This window comes from Bacillus rossius, chromosome 2, assembly GCF_032445375.1.
Source record: "Bacillus rossius redtenbacheri isolate Brsri chromosome 2, Brsri_v3, whole genome shotgun sequence".
In the NCBI taxonomy this organism is placed as follows: Eukaryota; Metazoa; Arthropoda; class Insecta; order Phasmatodea; family Bacillidae; genus Bacillus; species Bacillus rossius.
In genome coordinates this window covers 106712947-106740176 of record NC_086331.1, presented here as the reverse complement: position 1 = coordinate 106740176, position 27230 = coordinate 106712947, and the positions used below count along the sequence as shown (strand labels likewise).

At 38.9% G+C, this 27230-nt stretch overlaps 1 protein-coding gene across 1 annotated transcript in view; it reads left to right on the top strand.

Moving 5' to 3' along the window:
• Window positions 1–27230, top strand: part of LOC134528948 (ionotropic receptor 21a-like) — a 40932-nt gene that overhangs the window by 699 nt on the left and 13003 nt on the right. Inside the window, exons 2-3 of the mRNA XM_063362616.1 lie at window positions 498–582; window positions 24446–24632. Coding sequence (XP_063218686.1) covers window positions 498–582; window positions 24446–24632 — 272 coding nt within the window. The remainder of the gene's footprint in view (window positions 1–497; window positions 583–24445; window positions 24633–27230) is intronic.

The following is a 27230-nucleotide window of genomic DNA, read 5'->3' as shown; positions in this document are numbered from 1 at the left end:
ACACACTGGACACACAGTACACACAATACACACTGGATGCACAGTACACACACAGGACATGCACTGGACGCACAGTACACAGTACAAACACTGGATGCACAGTACACACAGTACACACATTGAACACATATTTCTCACACTGGACGAAAGTACACACACTGGACACACAGTAAACACACAGTATGCACACTGGACACACAGTACACACATTGGACACACAGTACAGTAGAAGCAATGGACACACAGTTGACGCCAACCAAGGCGACGACATCGCCCGGCCGGGTGTGGCAATGCGCTAAATTAAAGCATTAATACTTATTTTAAAAAACAACCAAATTAATAACAATTAAAAGATAATTAATTCAAGTAAAAATTATGTACAATTGTTAAATAATCATGTATTGTCAAATATGTAATTTAAGTCCAAAACTGGTCGGAGCTGTTTTCCCGCGCTTCACGTGTCTTGGCGCGAGGTCGCGCGGCGCCCTCGCGCGCAGTTGCCGTCGGGAGCTCACAGGGGTCGGTCACTCCGCGAACGCAGAGCCTGCAGATTTCGCGCCACATCCAAGTCATCGCAATAGTGTAAGTTCATTAAATCCATTTTTCAGCTCTGCACCCGACCCCGCTCAGTCGTACGTCATTTCGTGCGACTCATAACTTACCGCTTTTATTTCCAACAGGGAGATTTCTATTTACTATGTAATTTTCATGTCCTGACCAGACGGACAGCGTGAATGAGTCTTACGCAGTTTTCAGACTTCGAAGCCAGTTAATCATTATTTGTCATGGGCTCCTAGCCAGCCTCGTGTGTCGATTTCTAACTCGTTAATCTACGTATTTACGATTTATCTTACTTAACTGTGTAACATCTAACTTGCAATCTAACCACGTAATAATATTGTTTTAAGCTGCAATAAGTGACTGTGACTCTTATGTTCTCATCTAGCCGGGCCTACGTACATTTCGGAACATTAACGTCTTGTAGCAGGTTAGATTGCAAATAATGTTAAGAACATTCAATTATATATTGCCGTTTACATGTTAACGTCATTCACTGCATAAGCCGTTGCAACATATCAGCTCCGCGATAATTCGCCGCATCCTTCACGACGATAACGGCCACAGTATAAGTCCGCACATACAATTTTGCCATATATCCTGGTCGCGCGCATCGTCTACGTATAGGGACTCTCGTGCAGCGACGGTCAGACAACAGACGCGGCCAGTCCTTGGACAAGCGTGTGTAACGGTTTTTAATAAAATGCAGTGTCGTGTCAATAAGTTTACCATTTATTTATAAGGCGTCCTGGGTGGCCTGAACAGCCCGGGTAGTTTAAAACCGCGACGTGCTCCTGCCTGCAACCACGAGGCCGAATCCCCGTTTTTGCCCCCTGAGATCATTTTCAACTTAATAATTACTCAAAAAACTTAAACAGGCAGCGGGAGTGGCGTCACAGTACATGCAATGAGGCTACTTCGTCGATGGGCGTGTAGTTTCCTCCACGAACAGATGCCACCAACAGTCTCAGGCGATCAACCAATATGTTAGGATTTTCCCATGACATATAATCAATCTCATTTGCTATCGTCATCTTCCTGTAATGTCTGCTATTCATATTTTTAAGATCACTATTGTTCCAGTGTTCATCGTCAGATTGATCAGAATAATTTATCTTATCACACTATTTCCATCGTTTCGGTCTCAGGGCTTCACCATAGCTTTCGATCTAGCTTGCTTCATCACAGTCTTTCGTTTTGTCACCAGCTTCAGAGTCACTGTCGCCATCATCGTAGAAGTCAGTATCTTCACCCAGATTACTGTAATAATTCGAAATCGTTGACGACGAAGCTTCTTCATCAGCTTCATGCTTCCTTTGTAAGAGACCATCATTTTTACAAAGTACAGAGGATCTACCTGAATTTGGCTTGAATGTATTCTCACTTTTCATGTTAAGAATACTTTCATTGTCTTCAGTCTTCCATAAATCATTAGTGTCCTTTAATTTAAGTTCTTTGTCGAGATTAGAAGAGCTGTGAACATTTTCTCTTTCAAGACAAGGAAAGTTATTGATGTATTGCAGAACACTCTTCTTTAGAAAAGTAGCTCCATTCTTGTCCTCTTATCTTGTAAGTAGGCTTGGCGTTAAAAGTTCTGCAGTGTATTTTTAAGATCTCTCTAAGCGTAAACGAATTGCTACAATGAATGCAACTTAAAATTTTATGTAGCTGATTTTTAACACAGCCATTCTTCTCGTGTTGCCTACCATTCTTTCTCAAGATAAATTCCTTGCTGCAGAACTTACACCTGTGTCCTTTCGATACAGCTGCAGACATCGAACAGGAATCCATATTAGTTACTGAGATTATTAGCAGTTGCTAACTGAAACTGTTAAATTGGAACCATTGCTTAAAGAGAATTTTTATTTTTTCGTCAGCGATCGTTAATTTATCTCATGAAAAAGAACTTCTTGTAAGTAGTCCCGATTCTTGCTAACAGATGTCACCATATGTTGTGTTGAGGTAAAAATTATTTAATTTTTTATGTGGTGTGCGGTGTGCCCCTTGTGTAGTTAAAGAAACTTTATCTATGGTTTTAAAAATACTGGAAGCTGCATCAAGTGGGAAGCCTACGTTTCACAAAGGGTTGAGGACCAACCCGAACATGCGCGAAGACTTAACCTTCGGTCAACTTCGGGACTTTTTTTTTCTTTTAACAAGACGCGCGGGAATTTTGATTAGTGAAGGCCCACCACCCATACTTAAGGACAGAGGCTATTCCTATCTTGCAGAATCTCGTCACTGTTCAACTATGTAACAGAACTTAACTGAATTCAACATGTTTCAGGATAATTGTATTTAGTGTTGTATCTATAGCATGTTTCAATTGTTTTTCATGGAAAATTCAAAATCTTTATATATTTACAGCTTAAAAATTTTATTTTCTTTCCGGGAGGGTGCCAGGCTAACTTATGCAGTTGTTTGGTGGGTCGTCGGCCCCAGCTTTGTTCATTAGGATCGTGGCAGTGGTTGAATTACTAACTAGAGAAGTAGTATCACACTCCTCAGGCAGCATGGTTGGCTGATGCCTAACTTAGGTAAGGGGGCACTGGAAATCACTGTCAATTTGTTCTCGCATTTATTGGCATGCTATGCATTGTGGTGTTACACTATGCGTTATACCTTATACTTTACCCTGACAAAAATTTCTGATTGCTTCGTTATGTGCTTACGTTACATCTAACTGCAGTCTTATTGGGGATTTGCATGGAGTCGGCCATACCCGTAAGTTTTTGAATTACGACTCGAACAGGCTCTACGAGCCGTGAATCTACAAGTGCTTTAATGTCTTTGTTTGGGCCAGCAGACATATGCACGGCTACATTAAATTAAAACGCTTACCTCTGGAGTCAGCGAGTTCCATAATTGTCGACCCTGCGGCGTGGTCACGTGGCAGGATTAAATCTAAGGCGGTTGGGATAAGCCCGGCTTCGCAAAGATGACCCAGGGATGTGTGGGTAACGAGAGAAAAAAGATTTAGAGGTGAGGAAGTCTATAAAACATTTACCACAATATTTCAAGACGTGTGTGAAAATGCTGAGAGTTAATATTGTGGTCATTCACTAAAAACTGGTTTCATTATATTTGTGAGGTTCATACTGTGCAGCTATACTGCATGACTATTAAGTAAATTATATAAACAATTATTTTATGCACAAATTACTACATTCTGTTTCTCACCATAAAAGTAATTGTCCATAAACGTACATACTGAGGTTGTTTAAAACAATAGCATGTTATGAGACTTTGTAGTGTCACCTGATGGTATAATGTAAAGAGGAAATATTACTGTGTAAGCTCTGTGTTGGTCAGGGCCGGCGCCAGGCCCATGCGGCACATGCGGCCGCATGTGGCGCCACGCGGGCAGTGGCGCCAACAGAGCTATCGGAAAAAAAAATACAAAACATTTTTAATTTATTTGAGCAAAATAGTTTTATAAATAAATAAACGCCATGAACATGATTATAATTTTATAAAAGATAGAGTGTTTATGTTTGCTAATACAGCAATATGCGAGCATCGGTGGTGATGCGATGGCGATGACTCATGTGGTGGTGGTGCGCGCCGCGCGGTGCTTCCCTGCTTTCCTGTCACAACGTGAAGCCCTCCCCACCCTCCTCCCGCTGCCCCCGACCCACCGTAAGTGCCTGCTCACTGCACCGCTCAGTCTCAGTGCTAGTGCTATCTGTCAACTCGACAAGTGCATGCACACGCCACTGTCCAGTTTGATATTATTATTGTGGTGGTATCATGGCGGACAAGAAGAAACCTACGGGTACTTTTTATAGAAAAAGAAAAAAGGACATGGAAAGAGAAAACGAAAAACAGGCGAAAGCAATGAGTAAATTTTTTGTTAGATCTGAAGTTGGCTCTTCCGTAGAGTCTGAGTCTCATAAGAACGACACCGCAGAACAACAAACAATGCAGGTAAGAGAGCAATTATTATATTTATCTGTACTTTTAAACTAAACGAAAAATTAAGTTTTCTCCATCTTACTTACAAATTTTCTCAACTTTTGTTGTGCATTTTCTATGGGATGATTTAGTATCCAACATGTGTTACACGTGTTTCAGGATTCTGATTCCGAGGAAACTTTGGTTATTCCATTACCCAAATCATCTAGACCAACTGTTCAAATTGAATCTGAGAACATCGAACAACATACACTGCAGGTAAATTTGAATATATTTTAGGTGCTTTTTGTTCAATTGTTTCTATATTTGGTAAGTAGCCGATCATGAAATCGTAGCTTATAGCACACAATTAAGGGAGGATGAACAAAAATTATTTTTTCAAAATTCGTTTTTAACTTTATTATTAATGTTAATCCAAATCAAAAAACGATGTAAAAAAATCACAACAATTTTTATATTATTACACATACTTAAAGTGCTGATTTTGACCCTCTCGGTTTCCGACTAGACTTCTAACAAACATTTACAAACAGCTGTTTTAATAGAGTGGCGGGGGGTTTGGTTTTGTTATTGTGTAGCGCGGGCGAGATGACTGACTTCCCTCCCTGATCGCGAGCAAAGCCTAAAATTGATCCTAACCATATACTTTTTTTTATTTGTAGTTTTACAAGTTACGAATTACGTGCGTTCCCTTGCGTTCCGGCACTCTTGGGAGGTAAGGGAACGCCGTTATGTTGCGTTCCCACTGAAATTAACCACTGTGTTGATGTGTTTTCAGGATTTTCATCTCAAGGAAAACAGGAACGATCTTGACGACTGTGGAGAATGGCCGGCTAAAATCACCGATGACATCTGTCAAGTTCTCGTCGAGAAAGGCCCTGTGCAGGTTAAACATTTTAAATTTCCTGTTGACCATAAATCTGGCAGACGCTTCACAGTTGCCAATTATAAACAAAAATTGTCAAATGGAGAAGAAATCGACAGAGAATGGCTCGTGTACTCAAAATCAAAAAATTCAGTATTTTGTTTCTTTTGTAAACTCTTCAGTAATGAAGTTATATCTGTTTCTGGAACAGAGGGTTACTCTGATTGGCAAAACATGTCAACATTCTTACGCCAACACGAAAAGTCACCTCATCATATAACAGCTGCCATTTCTTATCGAGAACTTTCCCAGAGATTGAAGTCAGGGAAAACCATTGACGACGAAAACCAACGCATCATAAAATCAGAAACAGAGCATTGGTATGAAGTTTTGAAGCGACTTCTTACTATAGTGCAGTTCCTTGGAGCTCAAGGATTAGCTTTTCGTGGCACTAATGATAAGATTTTCCAAGAAAATAACGGAAACTTTTTGAAACTAGTGGAGCACATTTCCAGATTTGACGCTGTTCTCTCTGAACATCTTCGCAGGATAACTTCGAAAGAAACTCATGTACACTATTTAAGCAAAGAGATACAAAATGAGTTCATAGATGTACTTGCTCGTAAAGTTAATGAATTCATCTTAAGTGAATTGCATAAAGCTACCTACTATTCCATCATTCTTGACTGTACACCTGACGTTAGCCACCAAGAACAGATGACTCTAGTAGTCAGATTTGTTCACGCTATACCAGGAGAAAACGCAATAATCAAAGAATACTTCCTTGGGTTTCTGCAAGCGTTTGATACATCTGGAGAAGGACTAACAGCTCTTTTGTTGGATGAGTTGTCAAAAAGAGGAATAGCTTTAAACAACATGCGAGGCCAGGGGTATGATAACGGGTCTAACATGAAGGGAAAACATGTTGGGGTTCAAAAAAGGATCCTAGACCTCAACCCAAGAGCCTTCTTTGTCCCTTGTGGAAGTCACTCACTAAACCTAGTAGTAAACGACGCTGCTCTTTCCTGTACTGTAGCCGTGAACTTTTTCAGTAACGTTCAAGAGATTTATAACTATTTTTCGGCATCCATCCATAGATGGGACATATTGAAACATCACGTAACAAATTTAACAGTAAAACCTTTAAGTGAAACCCGATGGGAAAGTAGGATTGACGCTCTTGAACCTCTGCGCTACCATATTGATGAAATATACGACGCTGTTTACGCAGCCTCTACTGATGCCAAGATTGATGTTTTTGGAAAAAATACAGCCACTGGTATTGCCAAAAAAAATAACAGATTTTCGGTTCCTTTGTTGCTTGATCACATGGTATGAGGTTTTGTTCAAAATAAATTTGGTAAGCAAAACCCTTCAGGCAAAAGAAGTCAACCTGCAGAGTGCCATGACCCTAATTGAAAGCGTAAAGTCGTTTTTGGTCAAAATGAGAACAGAAAATGGATTTAATAATGTTGTTACAGACGCAAAGGAGTTGGCTGATAAACTCGGAATCAGCTCTGAGTTTCCTAATGAAACGGTAGTAAGGGCAAGAAAGGTTAAACGTCAATTTTTGTATGAAGGTGTCGACGAACCAATTAAGACAGAGACAGGAAAAGATTCTTTCTAAATAAATTTTTTTTTTGTGATTCTCGATACAGCCATCAGTTCATTGTCCGAGAGATTTGATCTTATGCACAACCATAGCCAACATTTCCAATTTCTTTATGACTTGAAAAAATTAGAAAATGGTGAAGAAAAAACTATCAAAGGAAATTGTCAACGTTTGAGCGAAGTACTGACAGCAGGTGATGAAAGAGATATTAACGCAGAAGATCTTTTTAAGGAAATATCAATATTATTCCAATGTTGTCACAAGAAGAGAGCTCCCCTCACACAACACTGAGCTATCTCACAACAAACAGATTAATAGACATATTTCCAAATGTTTTCATCGCGTTGAGGATTCTACTAACATTACCAATATCAGTGGCCAGTGGAGAAAGGAGCTTCTCAAAACTAAAAAGAATAAAAAACTACCTTCGATCTAGCATTTCACAAGAACGTCTTAGTGGTCTTGCCACATTGGCCATTGAAAATGAAATATTGAACACAATAGATACAGATACGATTTTAAAGGATTTTGCAAAAGCTAAATCAAGAAAGAAAGGTTTTCTGAAGTAGAACACTGCTGATGAACGAGTGTAGTTAGGAAGTTATGAGTATGTTGATGATGATGACCTTATTAATTGTTTTGTTATTGACTGTTCAAGAAACTGTAAATAAAATAAGATAGTTGTATCATAAATTTTTAGTCTTTATTTCCTTTGTTTTTATTACTACAGTAGGCTAGTGTGTATAAGTATATATATATATGTGCGTTTGCACCAATATATGAAGTCACTAATATGTGTGTGTGTATATATATATATATATATATATATATATATATATTGGCGCCAAATCCAGATCTCGCATGTGCCGAAAAAACTCCTTGCACCGGCCCTGGTGTTGGTAATGCTCAGTATAGAAATTCAGTAATGTATGAGACATTTGCAGCCTAGATTGTCACTAAAGAATATTTTTTTATGAAAAAAAAACATAAATATTAATTTTTTTTGTGTCCACAGTAATCTCTTTCCATTGTATTATTTTATCCGTAACATTCCTGTATAAAAAACCCTATCATTGTAGCTTTCCTAATTGTTCGTTGGTTTACTTGATATGTACCAACACAGTGGGTGAATGTATCTTGAAAGCGATACCACATAAAAGGTTACATGTTACATTTAAATTTATATGTTCACTTTATAAAAAAAAATTCATTTATGTGCTGTGGAATGAAAAAACGAAGACACATTGAATATTTAAACACTAATATTTTAAAGGCATAAAATCTTGCACTTTCTTTCTTGTACATACTAATAACTACAATGTGTTTTAAAGATAACTGACATGTCAAAAGGTAAAATTATTTATTATGAACGTTCAGCAAAAATCTTTACACTTTTCTTTCCTTTAATGACAGCATTATTTTTTCCATATGAATCACCCAAGTTTGGTAAGTTTTGAAGATAGACAATCATGAAATATAAGGTTGTAAAAAATACTCTTTATTTCTCCAAAAAAAAATTTTTATTTCACTTTCTTAGTTACTATCAATTAACTGGCAATGAAATAAAATTCTAAGTGAAATAAAAAAAAACACTATTATAACAAAAATTCACAAAATAATTCATTTTCATTGAATGTCCAAAGAATTTAATCTACAAGAAAATGTTCTAATGTCTTCACATGCTAGCATTAAACAGAAAATAATTCTTCCTTTCTATGGAGTGTCCAAGGAGTTTAATGTTTCAGCTCATTTTCTAATTTCCTTACATACCTGCAACAAACAGAAACAATTACAAGTACTGAGAATGTAGAGAATAAGTGATATAAATGGCAATTTGGAGACAAAGTCCATAACAGAAACTGTAGAGCAATAAAGTAATACATAGTATTTAACAGAAACTATATAGCAGAAAAATAATATTCATGGCAACATGATACACACCAGATGGTAAACACATTTCATTTGGTAAGTATATGTATAATTTGATAAGCTCAATAGTTTTGGTAGGCCTATCTTATTTAAATGTATACTGTTCTTCATGTATTCACAGCTTTCAATATTTTTTTTTTGTTTTTAATATTTGTCAAACATTCAGTTACATAAAAAATTGGAAATATCGTATACCTACATCACAAAGAGTGTTTGGTGATTTAATGCAATGGCAAAATTAGCACCTACACACCAGGGGCGATGCGTGAGGTTTATATGAGGGGAAAGCAACAACTCCGTTCACCCCAAAACACGGTGGGGGGGAGGGGAGGGGGTCCTGGGGCCCTCCTCCGGGAAAATATGGATTTCAAGGTACAAAAGGGTGCTATTTAAGTAGTTTTCTTAACTGAACATTGACTATTCCAGAGGTAGAAAAATTGACATTTTTTTTTAAATTATAAACTATTTTTGAAAAATAATAATGTTTGGCATACATTATTCTGATAATAAAATACCTACTCTACATTATTTATATACTAAGTGGTAGTGCAGTATCATCGATATCTGGTACAAAATATATAAACAGACAACACATGGCAAAGTAAGTACTTAAAATAAAGAGAAGAAGCTCATAAAAATTTACTAGAATAGTAAAAATTAAATGTTGGTATTTTTTGTACCAACACAAAAGAAACTATCTTCATACGTGATCAGAAACTCTGTTAACTGGTACGTGGTTATTCACAGTCACTCCAGCGAGATTGCAACTCTCGAGCTAGGATCCCGTATCCGCCACCCGCGGGACGCGGTCGGTAGCAGTTGGTACTGCTAGGCCGCCTCCCGTACGCCCACAAATCCCCCACGCACTGCCAGCCTTTGGTTACCCAATAGGGCGCAGGGAACTCCCAGCCGACAGCCCGCGAGAGAGATGCGCGCGCCCCGAGAGACGACCGCCGACTGAAACGCCACCTCGCCACCAGGGTGTCCACAAGGAAAAAATATTTTGTACCAACTTAGGCGAGAAAAAAGTACTAGATTAGAAAAAAAAAGTACTAAATTATCATTTGTTATGTTTTTTAACAATTTAGGAAGTTATTATGACATTGTAATGCTCGAACTTAAATATCACACCACACACACATACATTCCATAGTTTTTTAAAAATAATTACGCTTAATAATAAAACATATTGGAGTTACAATAATATTATTATATTAAAGAAAAATGTACTAGATCTGTACTAAACCACTAAAAAAGTTATAAAAGTACTAGATCTAGTACGAAAGTACTAACTGTGGAGACCCTGCTCGCCACACGCCATCTGCCCTGCCGAACTGTAGCGGACATAGCCGAAGCAGTCGGCGGAAGAATTCCACCGTCTGCTTCGGCCATGTTCGCTTCAGTTCGGCAAGAAAGCGCTACCTTCGTAACTTCTACCACGTGTTTTTACAGCCAATCCCCTCCTCGAACCTTTGTACCATGCCACCCCCCTTCCGAAAGGAAACTACTGCGGCAGCCTTCCTGCTGAAAGCGGTCCTACCAGCGCTTCTAAACCTAGCAATGCTTCTAAAACAGCATGTTTTGTGTGTCAACGAGTTCTTTTCTTATAGTGCACAGTATTGGGTCCCAAGAAGATAATGTAAAAAAAATACATACACCTAACTGCACGAGCCAAAGTAAAATATTATTCTGAATAAAATATTTATTTAAAAAATACATTGTCTAGAAACTGCCTGGGCAAGCACTGCTTGCCTTGCTTGCCCTGACGAGACGCCACTGCTTTACACATTAATTAAAAAAAAAAAAAAAAACTACTACTGCTTATAAATACAAGTGGTAACAATAGTTAACAGCACTTAGCTCTTAATGTTTCTCAGGTAGATGTATAGAATATAAATGTGTGGTGATTGTAGTAGTGACTGCATTTTGCGATACTGTATGCTGCAACACTAAGTGAGATTAATGGCAGAACAGTAAATATTTTTTGTGTAAACTTAAGACAAGCAGCCAGAAAAGTAGGTGGTTTATTTTTATGATTTTATAAAATGTTATAGTAATTAAATAGTAGTGTTTTGTGTTCATTGTAATTTTACAGTTTATCAGATTTTTTGCAAACAAGAAAATAAAAATTACAAAATACCTTTTGCTTCCTGAAATGCTTTGGAATCATTTTGTAAGACAGCACTGTGTTACATCAAGCAGTCTACCAATAGTTTTATAGTTTTAACATTCATGATTGCGATATCGCAAGCGCCGCCATGTGCGAGTCCCTGCTGTGCTTGCAAAAAGCTTGCTTCAATAAAAACAAGGGCCTCATAATCAGATTTTGTCACATATGGAGTTATGTGTTTCTTGCTGCAAGTATTGCTCTCTTGGGTAATGACTGAAAAACATATCAGGAAGTAAAAAAAAAAAAAAAAGTTATAATTTTTACTCTTCTTACTTTTGTTGATTAAAACAAACTTAATAAAATCTTGTGCAGTTTTAAAAACGATAAACAACTTAAAGTACCTCAACATTCTCTTGGGAAATATTTCGATACATGTCAGGATGTGAAAAAAAGTTTTTCAGAATTTTTTTCTTTATTCATTTAAAAGCCGCAAAACAATACAATTACTCTGTGCATTTTATTTGCTGTTAGGAGAGAGGTGGGTAATAATCTTACGTTGTGGCTTTTCCACAAACTAAAAAAAAATTAGACAAAAACTTTTTTTGACACTAGTCATAGCCCTGAATTTATCCTGAAAACAGACTTTAAATTTCTACAGGTTAGCAAGTAATCAAAGTTTAAAGCTTACATTATAATACCTGTGCATTCACACATACCTGTACGTTCTTAAAGTACAAACACTGGAAAAAAAAACTTTTGGACGGAGGACATTCATATGCTTCTGTTACATCAGATATATATCTTGAGAAATAATAATGAAATGTAATATATCTTCAGTATGGTGTTCTATTATACTAGTACAGGTAGGGCTTGTTCTTAAGTATAGAATATGATACCACAGGTAAAATATATACTGTTGTAGGTATGTTCTAAATCTAGAATAAGCATGGCCATAGCATAAAATACGTTACCAGAAAGCTAGTTTAATACACAAACATATTTTGTGCAAAACAAGCATTAGAATACTCCCCAACTAAAACCCCCATATAATCATGCTAGTCACATAATAATGCAGATATGGTAATGACATAAATGTGCCATGTTAATGTCATCATTAATGTGATAATGATATTGTGATACATACTTGTCCCGAAAGTGAAATTGGTAAAAGTTCCGTATAACATATTCAAATTCATCCCTTGATCCAGAAGGCATGATCTTGTATACATTGTTCCTGTGGTACATTTTGCTTGATGTTTTGATTTGGTACATTGAAAGAACATGGGCATACTAACTTGTGTTATTACAATTTATATATGAATGTAAAACAGTTACAAAAGAAATTATTTCACAACACCTGAGATAATTTGTTTGTCTTGTGATGTTCTAGTATTTGTTATGTCCATACTCTTTCGACGTAACAAATTCAAACAGCAAGCATCTTGTACCACAAAACCAAGGGATCAATTTGATACGAAAAAAATTACGTCAACCTAGGCTAAACTTTAAAACCTGTAGAGAGAAAATATGAACTAAATGATGATACATATCTCTTAATTTACACGCAAATCTGAAAGTTAGTTAAAGTTCAGTATCGCATATCCAAGTTTTTCACTTGATCCCGAGGTACATGATGCTTGCTGTTTTAATTTAGTGCGTTGAAAGATCCTGAACATAACGAATACTTGTAATATAACAGTGATTTAATTAATTTAATTTAAATTTTAAATTTAGCTGCAATTGGGTACAAAGTGCCCGGTGGCAAGCATTCTCCCTACTTCCCCCTCACTCTCCTTCTGAACTGGTCCACACTCGCAGCCGCCACACACTCCTCCTCCAGCCTATTCCATTCCCCTACTGTCCTCACGACCATCGCATTTTTTCCCCTTTCTGTTTTCCTCCTCTCTTTGAAAACCCTCCTAGTATTTTCCTTTCTACTTCTAGGCATTCCCATTTTGACTTTGCCCCCCAGCTCTCCCCATCCTCCCACTCCACTCAGCACCTGGTACATCTTGACCAATCTCTCCTTCTGTCTTCTATCCTTTAATCTCTCCCATCTCATTCCTATCATCATCTCTGTGGTACTGCACTCCCCTTCCCTTCTCTGTCCGTTCTCCACCACTTGCCCTTCACCCAGCTCCCTCTCAAGAACTGCCGTGTATGGGTCCCACACTGCTGCGGCATACTCCAGCATGGGGCGGACCATAGTTTTATAGGCCTTGTCACGTATGCTGCTGCTTCCCCCCCTGAGCACTCGTCCCAGCATGCCCAGGGCCTTAATCTTAAGATTATTACTAAATATGCACTTTCTTTCTATGAATTAAACACTTAACCTCACAATTATTATTAATAAGTGTTTTTGATATCCACCAACATGGCCGTGCTGTTATGAAAATAAAAACAAAGTCACGAAGTTGGCCGAAGGTGAAGTCTTCGGGCATGTTCGGGTTGGTCCTCAACCCTTTGTGAAACGTAGGCTCCCCGCATCAAGTGGGCGAAACAGTAACAACTGTATACTCAGAGGACACAAGGGAGCAACCAAAAATATTAGTTAGTTCTCACAAAGGGAACTAGGAAGGAGGATCGTATTTGAAGTGAAAAACAATTATGTTTGCTTAAAATTTACCCTTTTTATTGTTAGTTAAGATCTGCATTATATTATTTTGATGTTCTTTGAAATTACAAAATTACCATTATTGGAATCAATAATTAATTATTTGAAAGGGGCCCGGGCCATTTGAAGTCATTAGTTACAATTTTATGATACATTTCATAAATGAGACTATGAAAATAACAATAATAGTTTTAACATTAATAAATGTAATAGTTATAAAAAACATTAATTGCTTTGATTGGTGCTGGAGTACATATTCAAAATGTTGCATAGCGGACTGTTCACTGGCGGAGCATAATTAGGAGGTTCTGGGCTTCAATCTTCGAAGGATCAGCGTAAATTTGGCAGACTAAGTCTTGATAGGAAACTTCACTCGAGTCTTGAAACATTTCTTGACTCAAGTCTTGAACCCCACTGGAACCAAAAGGGAATCCAGTGGTCAAGAATAGTAAACTAATTAAGTTAGGGCAAAAGGATAACGGGGAGGCAACAATTTTCAAACAGGACGTTGACTTTTCCACTTACCGATCTGGGGTTGAAGTGAAGTGAAGTGAAGTGAAGTTAAGTGAAGTCACTCCCCGAAGGGAGGCGGCGCGAGTAGTCGCGATGAACGGTCGCGAAACATAATGCGAAATTACTACTTGGCTACTAATGGCAAAAAGCCAACCAGAAGAATAAAAAAAAAAGTTAGGGAACACTCCCGAACTTGAGAGATCACGTCTCTTAGCTAGGTTGCGGCGGCTGAATACGTAAACGGCGCGGGCGATGCGAGTCCGGCGCGAGATGCTATCGTGGTGACCGCCGAAGGGAGATTCTCCCCGCTCTTCCGGGTGACATGAAGTTAAGTTCGAGCGAGATGCCCGGAGTATTAGGGAGTGGGAGAAGTGGCCTCTGATTAGCTAGAATAACCCCGGCGGAGTACTTGCTCCGCCCTACAAAAAAAAAATATGAAGAGGGCTCATTGACTAACTTAAAAGGGCCTCAGAAGGTGCAAAGCAGAGCGCTCTGTTGGGGACAACAGGAACTGACTCTGTGTTGGTACGCAAGAGTCCCGGGGGGGGGGGGGGGGAACTAGCGAAAGGTAGTACCACATGGAGCCCTCTTGGTGCGAGCTCTGTCGGGGAGGAAAGGAACTCAGATTAAGTTGGGTCGCGGCCGCCAGAGCGCTCGCTCCCACGCCTAAGAGAAGGTAATTTAGTTCGCAGTGCCACCGGGAGATGGCGCAAGCTGTCCATTCGCCGGCCTGGGGTCTGTTATAGAAACAGGGAGGGGGTTTATCCAGAGGGAAGGATCTGGAATGGATAGAGGGGAAAAGAGAAGGGGGGGGGGGGGTAGTGCTGCTTAGTGGGAAAGGCCGCCTACAGGACTCCCGAGGCGTGTCGGGACCGACTGTAACCTGTGCCGGCGAACCTGACCAAAGTTGCTTCGGTCAACTGTAGCTTGAGCTACGGGTGTGCCTAGGAAGGCTGACGGGAGCAAAGATAGCGTGTGGCAGGATGTGCGCAGAGCACTGAAGGGGTGCGAAATTTCACTCGCGTACGTGCCGAGGAGCGGGGAGACATGAGACGATGCTTAATCAGGACTTGAGTGGTGTGGGAGCCCGTGGATGAAACGGCCGGAGACAAAATTAAGTAGGAGAGTACAATACTGGGATAAAATTTTGATAGGCTGTAACAGGCTACAGAAAAAATACTTAAAATATTTATTTAAATTATACTAAGCCTAAAGTTGAGCCAGGAGAATATGACAATTTATGGCTCAGCGGGATGCTCACTAATGGTCGCAAGAGAAAGAAGGCTTTGTTAGACGTCAAGGAGAAGGAAGTTCATATTGCATGACAGTGCTTCTCAGCTGTCTCAAGGAATATTATTTGACTGAGTAAGGGATTTTTTTTTGTTTGTATTCCACCTGATACATTTATTTTTAGTTATAATTTAGTAGCAGAAATTCACAAATTAAATGTAACTCTGAATAAAATTGCATGACTCATTAAGTTAAAAATAATATTGTGCAGAGATAGATTTATCGGGAAAAATCAGAAGCACTCTGAGAACATCTGTAGAAGTCTCGACAGGAATACATTCGCGCTCTAGCAGCCAGCCTGGTCGGTCGAGCTCTCTCTTCGATAGTACCAAGATGCCGAACCCACACCGAAGGAAGAGGGGAAATCACCGTGGCTTCAAGCACCCCGAGCAGCGCGAACCAAGTCAAGAGGCTGACTTCGACACTGACTGGTCGCCGATTCGATCGGAGAGTGGACGAATTGTCAGCTTCTACGAGACCATCGACGAGAAACATATGCCCACGGACATTGGTTTCCCGGCCTTCTGCTGCAAGATCAAGTGGAATGCAGTCATCGAGCCGGAGAGACTGCATGAGCATATCATCCACTACGTGGAGGATTTCGACGACGAAGAGCACCAACCAGAAACAGATGTAGTACCGACACACAGCGCACCAGGCACCACATAAGCGCTGGTGTATCTGCGAGAGGCAGCCTGCATGTACCATCTCAAAAGAGTGTGTGACTCTAGGTACCGCATTCATACCACCCATGCGGTCGTCTGCATGGCACCAGACCTGCTGGAGTACCTCGCGTGGTGCACCTACTGGGATGTTGTGCAATGAGAAGGAACAAGCAGGCTCAAGAACAACAAAAACAGCAACGACAGCTCACTCCAGACACCTGAGCCTACTACAGAGGTGCGTAACAACAGCACCCAGACAGACCTGCAAACAAGGCTACAACACATCGCGTGTCAGACGCCCGCCCTAGCCAAGTGGAAACACTCGAGCACTCAAACAGCCATTATAACGGCAATGAAAGGCACCAGCACTGACGTCACAGCACCAACACCACAACAACAGCTGCAGATGCCCAGAGCCCGCCCAGCGACGCAGGCCGCCCCTGCCAAGAAGAGGGAGGCGGCCACAGCTGCGCGGGAACCACGACTGCAGCCTGCTGAAGATCGACGCCAGCAGCCTCCGCAACCGAAGAGAGTGCCCTGGCACTTTGTCGTCCTCCGGGGCGGCGGAGGGGCCGGGGGTACCGACTGAAGAAGTGGAGTCTGCACTGCGCGAGGCCGGCCACAAGCCGACCAAGTGCTGGCGCATCCGAAGCCAGGCAACAGGGCGCCCCACCGGCTTCCACCGAGTGGCTTTTGCTACACCAGAAGAGGCCACTCGACTTCTGGGGGCCGGATTCGTCATCCAGGGCGCCCACATAGGAGCTGAACCAGCTCACACCAGACCGCAGATCCCCAGGGCCTGGGGCCGCACTGAGCTGCAGTCTATTCCATGCGGCACAGTGCTGCAGTTGGCATAAATGCTAATTGCAGTTCTGAGCCGCCCCAGGTACACAGCGAGCCAGCCGTGGGCAGAGGGGACTTGTCCCCTCCGCCGGCCTAGCCCTTTCTCCCGTTAAAGGGAGGGGGTCAGTGGCCCACGGTCTTAGGAACCTCGCCTAACAGACAACACGTAGAAAATACAGCAAATTAGTCCAGCCATTGCCCACAAGCAAGAAATAAATCAACACGACAACAACAAATAATAATAAAATCAAGACAACCTGAGCAGCTAAGGCCAACTGCTTAGCTTAACCTAATATTCACCCCCCTTACCTCTTTAAACTTTAACTTAAAGGGAGGGATGGACAACACCACGAGATTAAAGTAAAGTCACCACACGAAATTAAATTTAAATATTTAAGGCTAATTGCATTCACCACTGCTTCGCAGCATATTTTAGAAAACAATATCAAAAATGTCACAACAAAAATTTTATAGGACAAACCAGGAGGTTATGGGTCGCAAATAGGCGACCTGGGACTCCTACACGGGCTTCGGGGTTCGATGCCAAGTCGCGGCACTCGGGCCCCTAGGCCCACACTGGCGATGATGAAATCCCTGTCAGTCGGATGTGAGTCTGCTTGGGGTTGCTTCATTAAGCAATTTTTCTGATGCTCGATAGGAATAATAAGGATCACATGAAGAATGCCATCAACATTTTGGAAGGAATAATTACGAGCACACAGAGAAATATAATGCACATTTTCCTGTATAGATGAATAATATTTGTTTGTACGGAGATGATTGGCTAGTGGACATAGTTTTTTACATGAACTGTTTAAAATGTTCTCTGAGTATCGACGAAAAATACCTCTTGGCTAATGACTGGATATGTCTGGCCATCTACTGCACATGAATTACTGGCTGCTTCATAGATGTGCCTGGCCACCAGTTTGGCATACCTTGCCACCAACTGGACATGTTAGCCTGACCAGCCGACTGGATATGCGTGCCTGGCCAACCGAATGATGTGCAAGGCCACCAACTTGACATGAATAGCTTACATCAAGACGTGGCTGGTCACAGACTGGAGGTGTCTGGCTACTGACTGGAGGTGTCTAGCCAACAACTGGATGTGTCTGACCACCGACTAGATGTGTCTGGCCACCGACTGGTCGTGTCTAGCCTACAACTGGATGTGCCTGGCTGCTGCCTGGACATGTCTGCCTACAAACTGAATGTTCCTGGCCGGGCCGCCGATTATGTGCCTGGCTACTGAATAGACATGCCTGACCACCAACTAGATATTCCTTGCCACCTACTGGATGTTCGTTCCTGGGCCACTGTAAATATGTGCCTGGCCACCTGACTGTGCGTACCTTGCCACCAACTTGAGGTGTTAGCCTAACCAACCGACTGGAAGTGCTTGTCTGCCCAACCTATCTAACGTTCCTAGACAACCAAATTCATGTGACTCACCACCGACTGGATGTGCCTGGCCAGCCTGCTAGATGTGTCTGTCTAACCTATCTGGTTAATCGTCTGGCATGTAGAACTTCCCTGAAAACACATGTCAAGGCAAGCAAAGGACTCGTTTCGCCTTCTAAAAAAAACTTTAGAAATCGAGAAACGCTAGTAATTTCCTTGTTTGTACTTGTAGAATTTATGTAATAATTTTTTTATTTGGATTTTTTCCTTTTTTCCTTGAATCCGTTACTTCAGTGTAAAAGTTATGCCTCTTTGCCAATTTTCCACCATATTTTATTAAATAATTATTTTTTGCCCAATATATATATTTTTGCTTCGAGCAAGTATCGAACCAATAACAGGAACTGATCGAATCTACCAATATATTATTTGCAGATATTTTGATGAATTTTATATTTTTTTTCCGAATTTTTAACTTTATAATTACAGTTTTTCAAAATGGTGGCCAAGATGGTCGACAAGATGGCGGATGCCACGAAGGTGAGCCGATGGACACAATATCGAGTAAAAATTAAATAAATACTGTGGAGGTATTCTCTAGCAGATATTATATGTACTATTTGACATTAGTGCTCCTGGTATCGAGTACTGAAAACAAAATGGCAGCAGTGTACTCTGGCAAATGATGCGTGTACTACGTGAAACTAGTGCTCCTAGTAGCAAATACTGAAAATAAAGAGGGCTGCCTCCAGGAGATGAAAACAAGATTGTGAATATAATGTCATAATCCAAGATGACGGCCTTCAGCAGATGAGAAGAAGATGGTGGACGTGACGTCACACTATCTCTGGTGATATATCTACCTTAGTATTAGTGGTGGGAGGTCAGTCTTCGAGTGGCTTCTGTGGAGGGAGGATCCACGCCATTTTTTCTCTCTCATTGTGTTTGAACCAAGGGCTCCATGACATTAGTAAATTTTTATTAAAATTTTATTATATAATTTCTAATCAATTTTAAAATATTTCCCGATTTTTCAGATTATAATTAGGTATTTCAAAATGGCGGACGTTATATCACTATTAAAATGGCGGACATTATATCACTATTAAAATGTCGGAAGTTTTAGAATCCAAGATGGCGGGTAAGACAGCAAGAATGTTTCATTAAAATTTATTTAAATTGTAATTATGAAGGATTTTTAAATATTTTTATTAATAAATTAAATGTTACACTCGCTAGGAATCGAACTGAGGACCAGGATGTATTGAGTAATTAAACATTTAAAGTAAGCAATTTTTTTAATTTTTTTCTTAATTTTTTGCTTAAGATGAAAATTTAATCACTCTGAGTAAAATTGCCCCAATTCGAGGAAAACTGCCTCTTTTTGAGTAAAATTGCCCCGCTCTGAAGAAAATTAAGTCTCTTGATTTTTTAAGGAAAAAAAAAGGGAAATTTTCCCTCAAAACGGGAATTTTTTCCCCTAAAAATAGGGAAATTTCGTTGAATTTAGAGGAAATTTGAGGAAATTTGACACAATAAATTCCCACCGTGACGACACAAATCCAAGATTGCGACGTCATCGCCAGCGTCAGCTCTCTGATTGGCTGAAGCTCGCCACGTCGCGTCGCATCCACACGTATGCCTATTAACGACTTTACGACAGCCCAGTTTAGTAGAACTACATTTAGGTAGGCGTTTGCTTTTCGATGGAAAACTTATTTACGGCCAGTAACGATAGTGTTACGCTCAGGTGACAACGGAAAAGTGCAACGATCAGGATTGGAGCGCTCGATGGCGGAGAGGGGTAGGTCTCAAGAATGGGGCACTCTAAAGCATGTTTGCGTTACAGCACACTTGTATATTTGCGCAATTGCATACTTGCACACATTCTTGTCCCTCTATCTGTGAAGGTTCACTTCTACTGCTCGTGGCTGCAACGCACACGTGTGTTTTTATTAATTACTTGAAACCACGGGCATTAACTTCCCAAATAAGTTTAAATTGAATGCAAAATGTTGCCCTTGACTATGTTTTTCATATAGGGCATACTGAAGTATTAGTGGGAGATGGCTCACGTATGAAAATGACGTTGTACCAGTCCAGAAGCAGGTTATGGCATTTTCGTGCTCCCGCGAGGACACAAACCTACGCCCTTCCGATCACAAAATGTTTATTTTATAAATGTTAAAGGTTTAAAATTAGCTATTCCTAATACATACCGTTAGACAATGAAAATATTTTTGTTTCGATGTATCCATCCCATAAATAATAAAACCAAAAAAGATTGTGCATGTCGAGAATTAGTTTTTTCAGTGGCTATCGGCCCGTTCTCAAACAGCGTTAACAAGCTAACAAAAAGCTGCTTCGAGAGTTACTGTAAATACAATTTTCAGAACAATTACGGAACAATGAATAAGCGAGTAGTTTGTCTCATATATATTTTAATTACTTTATTCAGTATTAATTCCATTAGTAATGCCAGTCTGCTAAAGCCTATTTTATTTTAAAAGGTTCGTGATCTACTATTGACCCTAAAACCAGTCCATGAACTTTCTTCTTAATGGAATAGTAAATGAAAGAAAGCATTTTTGTTTAACTCATAGCAGCCCGCACTCGCGTCCAGCTGCAGATTATAACTGTTGGTTTTCATGAAAATACGTTTATTACGGAGGAAAATGACTGAATTAAGGTGCACGACTGTAATATTTGGCATTGTACTTTTTTATGCAGCAGTAATGAATGCTACGCAGAAAGAAGTACCTCGGTACACGAAGACCGTAGGTCATAACAAAGTTGCGAGATACCCAAGGTATGTGTTAGTTTGTTTTGATATAATACAGTTTTGCAGTATATACATTTTTATTTTACGCTTTATAAGTGAGGGGCCTCAATGTTCTATACTTATTTTTGTGATCGTAAATTTATTTTTAAAATTTACAATTTTTTAAATATGTTGTGCAGAACTGCTACAGAATTTTTCTTCCATATAAAGTAGAAATTGGTGTGAAATTTCTTACTTTAATTATTAATAGGACACAGTATCGTTCTTAGTACTACGGTAATTGTGATTTATAAACAACTTAATCACATCTAATTGTTTACCCATAACACTGACTTTTATAATAAATTTGAAAGCGAAACAATACACATAATATCACAAAAAAAGACACTGAGTAGTCTATTTTATAACACATACATAAACGATGGTTAACTGCAGTATTGACTCAACGAAATGCATTCTCATAAAAATGCATCCACACTTGTAATGTGTTTACAGAGTTTCCGTTAAAAACCCTGGGACAGAAATCGAAGTGAATAGAAAATTAAATAATATGTTAAGATTGAAAGTAGTAGGTTCTTGTCTTTATTACTGTATTCATTATTTAAAATATATAAACTTAGACCGTATTAGGAACTTTAAATCAAGCAACTATAGATTTTAAAATTTAAACCTTCAGAGTACGCACAATTTGTTCATATGACAAAAACTATCAATAGGTGCCAGACTGTTATCTTTTATAGTAGATTCTTCATATATTAAAACTAGCATGGCAAATATTTCATTTATGATTGCTTGCAAAATATGTAAATAAGTAACAAAGATATTGCAATAAAACAAATAAAATCATTTTTATAAACTCTAAATATAAATATATAACAATATGAATGTAAATAATAAAAACATAATATTTGGTTTACTGATTCTAATCAACTTACAGATTTTGAAGTTAGGATCTTTAACAGAAGCTATTCCGGCATTTCAAACTTAATCAACTCTTATAGACCTATTCTATGAATTTTACGAATTTGAGAAAAACTGTTGAAAACTGTTAGGTATTTCATCTCTGATCTTTGGCTTCCTGAGATTTTTTTTTCTTAAAGATCATTCCAATTAATTAATTTTATTCCAGAAATATTACTACCTGCCCTCGCTTTTAAATGCGTTCCAGATAGCATAATTTTTATTTAATTTTAATGCAAAATGGGGTTTCTTCTGTCTTTTGCCGGGAAGTTGTCTGCAGGCCAGCGTCGAAAACTCGCAAGACGTTTTCCTGTGCTGTAAAGATGTAATTTCATTTGTTGAGAAAGAAAACAGTAATAAAGGGTCTTTTATGTCTGTCAAAAACTCGCGGGAGCCTTCGTGGCTCGGGGCAACTGGAAATTGTTTCTCTCCATGGGAAGACGACAACTTGTGGCAGTGGAGGTCTAGACTTTGCAAGGCCCTGGAATATTAAATATTTTGGAGGACCTGCCCTGAAAAATTGGAAAAATTAACTCTTTCAAACCAAATTTTAAGCCAACTTGGAACTTAACTTTCGGCGATGGTTTGGCTTATAGGCCTATATCTTAAGACATTGTAATATTCTTTTCTGAATAATTGTCCTCGGGTCAGTTTTATAAATCCTTACGCTGAAATTCCAATGGGGTCGCGTTTTTATACGTGGCAATAAAATGTTTGAAAGTTTTTCTAATATGAAATAATGAATTGAAATTATTGGTATTGACCAGCAGGTACTTTAATTTACATGCTAATAAAATTTTCATTTTTCATTTTCCATTAAAAACGTTCATATTTATAACACAAAACTAGTAAAATAAGTAAAACCAAAATGACAAATGCTGGTAGGCGCGATGCCCTGGGCGATTGTCCGGCTTGCCCTGCCGAGTGGCCGTGTCTCACGGCGATAGTCGCGCCTGCCGACAACTATGGGCAGTGGAGTCCTCGCCAGGCCCCAGGTTGATGCTCAGTGAGACAGCGTGGCCCGCAAGCTCCAACTTGCAACAGGAGAAACTAAGTCTACTCTATTAAGTTCAGTTTTTAAATGTTGTTTCACTTCAGCACGCTCCACCACCCAGTTACTCAGAGAGAAGACGAGCGTGTGTAAAAGTAACACAGAAGGCTTCCACTGCGAATCGGTTATTTTTCTAGCTTAAAAATTGTACAACTATGCATTAACACATTAACTCACATTCATATTGAAAAAAAAATACAAACATGTTCTTTGTATCAAAAATGCAAAATAATCTTCAAGTTATGGTGGCCATGCCTTCTAACTGTGTAATTGGCTGACCCACTCCTCGAGTGGATAGGCGTCAATATTCATTTTTTTTTCTGGCCCCCTTTCCTTGCCATGAATAAAAAGAACTGCGAAAGAAAATCTGTCCTCCTTGTGCTCACCGACGCACACTGGGGCAACTCTCGTCGGTATTCTTGACAGCCGTTAGCTTGGCTGGCAGTTCCTGACGGCTTCCACAGACTGCTCTGAACACGGAAACTATTCATTACAAAACTTGAAATCGTTTACACAATTATCTTTTAATTGTTACATATTTCTTACTAAAATACAATTTGAGTGACGTTTAAAGATCACAAAAATTTAATTTAGTGAGTCACAGAAGTGTGTGTGTGTGTGTGTGTGTGTATAAAGGGCATAACTATTATACGAGTAAAACAGTTTGGTGATAAACTCTTGCTTATTTGGCTAAATATTGGCCAAATCAAGTTAGCCATGATTGTGAGTGTTTACTCAGTGACTCGAACACAAATTTGAAGTTTTATGTAATAATTTATAAATAATTTAATTCTCGTTTGATTGAACGTAATAAATATTATTTCTATTAATTAAAATCCAACCTGTTAACCATTGAAACACGTATAAGTATTTTTTGTAATGTTTTTAATGCATACTGATAATCTTTGAAAAGTAACAGTTGTTTGGAATTCAATGTTTAAAAAATATTTTGAGAACCCATAGTTTTGAATTCCGTATATGTCTTATTACTTGTGGGTATAAATATTTTTTTATTGCTTAGGTAATAATGAAAACATTCCATGTGTTACAGTACCCATCGTATGGTGCGATCGTAACATGTCTTGGCCAGAATTTAATTATTGTCAAGCAAGAGCATTTCTTTGATTTATGTTTGTTATTGAAATTTTCACGCTGTTTACATTATTAAATAAAATTGTGTTTGTAGCTCAACGCACCTGTTCTTTGTTAATTAATTCTCCCCAAATTCACCCAGTTGACGGCATAGTCAACATAAATATTATGTTTAATTGGTTAGCTTGTGCCTGAATGTGTGTGTGAATAACTTTTAAAGAACATTTTTTTCCTTATTTCAGAAACATTTTGGAGCATAATTCCCAGATATCGGAGGGTAAATGGAACATCAAAGAACTGGTGGCTGAGTTGTTTTCTGAAATATTTCATAAAAGTGAAGGGAGCTGTGCCGCTTTAATTTCTGACCGAGCTAATCAAGACATTTTCTCCAGTAAAATTTTTGGCAACCTAAAATTGTCTTACTTAAAGGTAGGTTGTAGAAGTCTTAAGCTTCAATTTAATTTAAACACAGATTCGGTTTAAAATATTGAAAATTTAGATTCGTAATTGATGTAATTACTATTTGCCATAATAAAATAAAATTATTCTTAATTTAATAAATCATATATCAAACTAAATATATTACTTTATCGATTTTTAAATTTTCGCCAGAAATTACTTTGGCTAAACTATCAGGAATATTTAAATACAAAATAACACAAATAATTTTTTTTTAAGTTTCTTAAGCGCCAATGCTCTTCAATTATTTTGTACAAATATGTAATTATAATGTTTGCAGCAAGACAACAAAAAAACTAAAAGTACACATGGGTATTTAACTAGCGATATAAAATTATATATATATATATATATATATATATACACACACACACACACACACACACACACTCTTACGTGTGGGGAAAACTGGATCGTAAGGATATCCCAATTAAATTTATACAGTTTTTTGCTTCTAATATTTATATTACTAATTAAATCACCACACTTAATATCTGTTCACATATCACTAAGTATCTGTCAAGTCAACAGTTCACACTCATAACTGGAACTAAGCTCAACAGTGGTTCACCCCTTACCACACACCTGACCACACACACAGTCTCGCGCCACTCGGTCTCACACTTCGCAAAAGGAGGGTCTCTAAGCCCTCCTCACCGGAACTCGCATTTAACTCCACTCGCCTGTTGGAACTGAACTGCCATAGAGGCCGGCGCTGTCGCTTTTGTACCAACTTTCTGGAACTGACTGGAGTGGTTGTGATGTGTTGCATCATCCTGGGCCGACGCGATGCATCCAGAATAGCGGCGCTTATTCATGCCACTTCATGTGGTGGCCCGTGGAATTTTAAGCACGCGTTAGGGGATAGATAACAGCGCCGAGTAAGAAAGACCAGGGTCTATTGTGCTCAGGGGAAGGGGGGGGGGGGTTGGTGGGACCGGGCTTCTCTAATCTTCAGAATATATGCGCTCGTGACATCAGCGGCTGTGTGGAGCCGCCAGGCCACTCCGGTACCTGGCACATGTTGCGGCCTTGCATCCTGGTATGTATGTAACAATATTATTACCAAATCCCTCCACACTATTTACAAACATAACTTTGTTACTATAAATTATCTCCATCAGAAGAGCATATATCTTTAATTTCCATTGTATCTGTGGATGAATTAAAACCATTTAGAGGCATTAAGCGTAACAAAACTCGCTCTTAGCAAACCTAAATAACACTTTGTTAAAGTTTGGGAATGCAATCAACTTTAAATGCCCATCAAGACAAATCCGCAGAATACATTACCAAACAATAACTTTATGTTTACACTGTATATTTACAAGTATCCTAAAATAAGAATCTTAAAATCAAACTTGAAATTAATATCAGTGTTATTTCTTTAACTGTAACAAGCACATTCATTGACTCCATGGTGAGTCCTCAAATAACCTTTGAACGCTAAGTTAGTCACAACCAAATTGTCAAACAGCCGACACCATTTATCTACGACTTACCTTCCATTTTAATAGTAGAATAATATTCGGACCTTGCTAACGGCTTTATTGATGCCAACATGTCCACCAGCCGCAGTATATTGTGGTGTTCCATCAAAACATCTGGTCTCCTATCTTCAGGCAATATCAGCTGTTGTGTCTGTTTCCCATCTGTATTCTCTCAAAAATCTGCAGAGGACTTTATTATTTAGAGTGGGGATATCCCACTGAACCCAATATTTTTTCATACAGTTGCTAAGGTAAGATACTTTCTCCTATTAGGTCAGCACTATGCTTGTTTACACTCTAGCAAAAATCAAAGTCCTGGGAACTTCAGCTGGCCTTCTCTGATTCTATCATCACTCTGCTCAGGTGAATTCTCAACACTCACAAGGGTCTGGACTCTCATTCTCCCCAACTTCTAAAGATTCACTAACCTTATTTTCCTGGTGTTTCAATGATTACAGTCTTATCCACATAACCGTTTAGATAAGACTTCTACACTGTTCTGAATACGACCATGCATGTGCTGTATTCCAGAGTAGTACTCAACTAGATGTTGAATACAACAATATGCCTTGCCTTCAGGGTTCATGAATCAAACAGCCAGTCTAGTACTGCAAAATCTGTCGAAAGAATAAAATGTCTTCTATAACAGTAGTGATGGAAGTGTGCAAACATCTTCAAATTGTTAATAACTCTCTGAGGGTTATCGCAGAAGTTACTCTCCGATTTGTGAAAAAACTTTGAGGAAATAAAATAATTGTCTTTTTTTACATTAAAAACCGGCAAAGAACAGCACCAATTTCCCACCTCACTTATATTTAGGTCTAGTTTACAACATTCCATCTCTGTTGTAAAATCCGGGCACAAGTGAAGACATCATTTGGCTGAAACCTGGTAATACAGAAGTTTATTAGAATTTGTAATTGATATTGTAGCAAATACAGTTACAGACTCGTGAAATCTTTTGCTTCAGTCTTGTCAATCTGTTATGGTACCTCTAGTAAATACTTTTTCTGGTCTGGGTCTGTATTGATACTTGGCTGACATAACATGACCTCAATGTTTTATTTACTACTGGAAA